Source organism: Dromiciops gliroides, chromosome 3 (genome assembly GCF_019393635.1).
Source record: "Dromiciops gliroides isolate mDroGli1 chromosome 3, mDroGli1.pri, whole genome shotgun sequence".
NCBI classification, from domain to species: domain Eukaryota; kingdom Metazoa; phylum Chordata; class Mammalia; order Microbiotheria; family Microbiotheriidae; genus Dromiciops; species Dromiciops gliroides.
In genome coordinates, this window is record NC_057863.1 from 3658559 (window position 1) to 3662682 (window position 4124).

Consider the following 4124-nt stretch of genomic DNA (forward strand, 5'->3'; position numbering starts at 1 on the left):
TGCCAAAGCTGCCCTCACAGGTTTTCTCTATTAGAACCAAGCACAGAAACTGATCAAAACCACGTGTCTGCTGGTAAGCGTCTGAACTCCCCCCGCCAGCCTGGGGATCCTGACTAGCGGCAGAAACAAGCCCGTGACCTTTCCTGCTTGCCCGGCTGGGAGAGTAGCAGAGCTGCATTCCAAACTTGCTGGATGCACGCAGGCAGCGATCCCTAGCCTCACCTAAGGACTAACTAATTAATGGAGAATCAACAAATTGGAGCCACCGGGCTGCAGGAGGCCCGGAGGGTTTAATTTAGGGCCTGGGGGCGGGGCGGGAGGGGATCGGGACGCGTGAGTAACTTCCCAAACTTGGGGGGGGGCTGCCCTGGGGGAGGGGTGTGTGTGTAATTTCAAAGATCAGCACTCCACAACTTTGCCAAAATGATTCTCCTTCACCCCTTTCCCCGCCTCCCCCCAATGTTCCCAATCATTTCAGGCTCCTTCCAGTCTCTCCAAGCAGGGCTACCTCACCAGGTGGGGGCTTGGGAAAGAATATCGCCCCCCCCCCTTCCCCCCCCCCCCGTACTTGGTATGGGACTGGCTGCGGAAAACGTCCCCGGGGTATTCTAGCCCCCTCCCCCAATTCAGTGACAACCCAAACAAAAGGCCCGGGCCCAGGGCCCCGCGGGCAAGGGAAGCGGAAGCCCCACAGAGCAGTTAAGTCCGAACTCTGGTCCTCTTTGTTTTATTCTTCTCTTTTCTCAAAGAAAACTTCCCCCAAGAAGACCATTGGTCAGAGCATTTTCAGACATCTTTGGCATCACATAAAAAAGGGATCTCGTGTAAAAAACGAAATGTCACCTGAACTTGAATCATACAAAGGCGCACCATCCAATATGAACATGTAAAATATATACAAACATAGGGCATGGCCAGTCAGTCACTCGATCCAACGCTCTACAAAAAGCTTAACTTGTCAGAACTGCTTAGAAAACAAGCCCCAGGTCACAGCGGACCATCTCACTAGCTCGGCCGTCTGTCTGGCTGTCTGGCTGTCCCTCTCCCAAAGGTCCAGGCCCTGCAGAGGGTGTGTCTGGGGTGGGGTGCGATGGGCTGGGAGCGGGGAGAACAGGGGCCCCGGTTGGCTTTGTGTGGGTGGTTTTTGGCCCGGGCGGGTTTCTCCTCCTCCAGATTCACCAGGGTCTCCACACCGAGTCGGCCGTGAGCGAGGGGCCGCTGGACGGGGACACGGCGCCGGCCGCGCCCCCGCCTGCGTGGGTGTACACGGGGATCACCGGCCCGCTGTGCGAGAAGGCCGCGTTGGGGATGAGGAAGGCGAACTGGCCGTCGGGGGCCGGCACGACCTGGAAGCCGCCGAACACCTTGGCCCCGTCGGCGGCGGCCGTTGTCGCAGCAGCACTAGCCCCTAGCTTACACGGCACGCCGCTCCCGCTGCCTGCGCCCGCCGACCCCCCACCCCCGCCGCCGGGGGGCGCCGCGGCCCCGGGGAGGGCCACCAAAGGCTGCCCGAAGGGGGGGCCGTGCGGGCCGCCGGGCGCCGGGGGCGGCAGCGCGGGGTGCGGCGGCGGGTAGTTCAGGGCGTGGATCTGGCTCATGCAGTTGGCCAGGTGGCCCAGCAAGCGCGTGCGGACGTCCGTGTTCACCCCCTCGCACGTCGACAGGAAGCGGGTAACCTCGTTCATGCACTCGCTGAATCCCGCGCGGTATTTGCCCAGAACGGTTGGGTCGGTGCTGAGCGCAGCTGCGGGGGGGAAGAGAGGGCGGTGAGCGCGGCGGGGTCACCTGCCTCGCCTTCGTGTCCCTTCCCATCCTGCCCCGACTCGGCCCCCTCCCACATCCTTCCCAGCCTGTCCTTTCCTGCCCCGTCTTGGGCACAGTCTATAGGGCCAGGCAGCCTCTATAGAGTTTCATTTATTTAGGGGGCTGGGGTGGATCACTTCACCCTGAGTGTCTCACTCTGTAGCGCTAACACTCCAGGCTCATACTGCGTCCCCCCACCCCCACCCCCGCCCCCATCCTCCCTACCCCACCCCAGAGTCCTGCCCTCTAGCGCCTAGAGCTGCCAGCCGCCGCCGAAGCCACCTCCCGGTTCCTGCCTCCTGCCTCTCCTCCTCCTCGCTCTCCCTCCCTCCCTTTTCCGGAACTGTAACAACTTGAAGTTGTGGCTATAAATAAGCCCCAGACCGTGGGAAAGCCCACACGAGCCAAGTCAGTAAAATGCAGCTGAATGCCATTCACCACCACAGGCGGAAGTCTGGAAGAAATCACCGAGTACAGAGAGGGATCCCGGGGAAAGGGCGGGCGGGCGGCCGAGGAGGGGGAGCAGATGGGGGGAGGGGGGAGGGGAGGCCAAGCCTGTCGCGCGCTTACCAGTCATCTGGGCTCGCTGCAGGGTCCGCAGATGTTTCACCGTCATCTCCAGGATGTCTGCCTTCTCCAGCTTGGAGTGCCTGGAGCTCTGCGAGAGGAAGAAGGCGAGAAAGCGATGAAAACCTCGCGGTCTCGGGACAGAGCTGGGGCTAGGGCTAGGGCTGGGGGGCGGGGCGGAGGGCGGCTGCTACCGGATCTCTGGGAGCCAGCCGCCTGCGCCCGCACAGGGCGGCACAAGACCCCGCTTCGGGGAGGAAGGAGCCAGTTCCCGGAGGGGCTCAGAATCGCCCGGCTCCGGTGAAAGCCCAGGGCGGATTTCACAGAAATCACCGCCCCTGCCCCGGCATAAAATCCCCAACGCAAGCGTTAAATCCGGGCCACTTACGTCTTTTTTAAGGGCATCCAAGATGAGCGTTTTCAGCTGGCTCAGGCTTTCATTTATTCGTGCTCGTCTCCTTTTCTCCATGATTGGTTTGGATGACTGTAAAGAAATAAGAAGGGGTCCCGTGAGGGCCGCCCGGAGCTGGCAACTCCCATCTCGGCGGCAGGGTGGAGGGAGTAGGAAGGGGTTGGGGTGAGACGGGATGGGGATGGAGGAGCCGCCGGCTCCCGGACCGCGCGCGCTGGCACCCCGGAGGGTGATAGTTACCTTCCTGTGCTCGGATGCAGTCTTTGGCTTATCGGGCGTCGTATTGACATTGGCTGGGGTGGCAGCTACAGGGGAGGAGGAATTTTTCTCCATGATGTCAGCTGGCATTTTCTGTTACTCGGGAAAAATCAAAGGTCCCTGGAGAGCGATATTTTTAGAGTCCTTTTAAAGATCTTCCGGAAAAAGGGTGTTTTGGGGGGCTGTTTACGTCCTTCTTATAGGAAACTTTGCACCGCGTCTTTCCGACAGTCAAACAATCTGGGCTCTTCTCCCAAGCGCCGAGAATTGATGCTATCTGATTACGACTTTTTTTTTTTAAGTCGGTAGCGTATTCCAGGACCAAGGAGAGGGAGAAAGAGCTAGGGGGTTGCGCTGTTATCGGCACCAGCTCCGTGTTCTGTGTGATCTTCCTCTGCCCTGGCTGCCGCTATATATATCTGGGACTGCACGCGAACGGCTCGTGTGAAACTTCCCAAACTTTCTTTCCCACAGTAACTTTCAGCCAATGGGAGGAGGAGACACGCGGCACTGCTCGTGGACGGCGCCCCCCCATTGGCTGCCAGGCGTAAGGACGGGCGGCCAATGGCGCGCGCCTGGACCCAGGGCAGCGGAGGCTACAGTGTCAATCAAAGGGAATTTAACCCTTTGCTCCCCGCGACCCAGCAGCGCAGGGCTAAGGATTTGAAAAGGCCCCTCCGGTGTTCGGCATTTCTTGGGTGGCTCTCCCCTCCACTTCCTTTCTTTGTCAAAAGAAGGTAATCTCACACACACACACACACACACACACACACACACACACACACACACACGCACGCACACATTGCAGGGTTGATCGGAATGCAGCAAAAAGACGCAGCTTCCGAGTTTGAGCAGAAAAATCTGCACCTCTAGAGTGGACACCTCGGCGGCTCTCCCTTTGGGGATGATATGTATTTGTGATGCCATTCGAACATATTCTGTCATGGCTGAGGAGCGCGGGGCTGCGGGCGGGTAGGCTAGATCGGAGCCCTCCCGGTGCTAAACTGGGGGGAGGGGACGAGGACCACAAAGGAAGGGGGAGCACGTACTGTGTCCAGACAGCCCAGAAAACCCCGAATCCCAA

General features: G+C 59.8%; 1 protein-coding gene across 1 annotated transcript; it reads right to left on the reverse strand.

The window, feature by feature from the left end:
* Positions 1–711: 711 nt before the first annotated feature.
* On the reverse strand, positions 712–3420 carry HES1 (hes family bHLH transcription factor 1). The gene is made up of 4 exons (XM_043995347.1): positions 3023–3420; positions 2759–2854; positions 2374–2461; positions 712–1744 (listed from the first exon to the last, which is right to left on the reverse strand). The coding sequence occupies exons 1-4, from the start codon at positions 3128–3130 to the stop codon at positions 1176–1178; spliced, it is 861 nt and encodes a 286-aa protein (XP_043851282.1). The 5' UTR covers positions 3131–3420; the 3' UTR covers positions 712–1175.
* Between the last annotated feature and the right edge of the window lie 704 nt (positions 3421–4124).

Excerpts from the sequence above, each read along its gene's own strand:
- HES1 (XM_043995347.1), bottom strand. The coding sequence starts at position 3,130 with ATGCCAGCTGACATCATGGAGAAAAATTCCTCCTCCCCTGTAGCTGCC. Across the intron at positions 2,462-2,758 it reads TGGATGCCCTTAAAAAAGAC|AGCTCCAGGCACTCCAAGCT; the intron begins GTAAGTGGCCCG and ends TTCCTCTCGCAG. Across the intron at positions 1,745-2,373 it reads GCAGCGAGCCCAGATGACTG|CTGCGCTCAGCACCGACCCA; the intron begins GTAAGCGCGCGA and ends TCCCCCCCGCAG.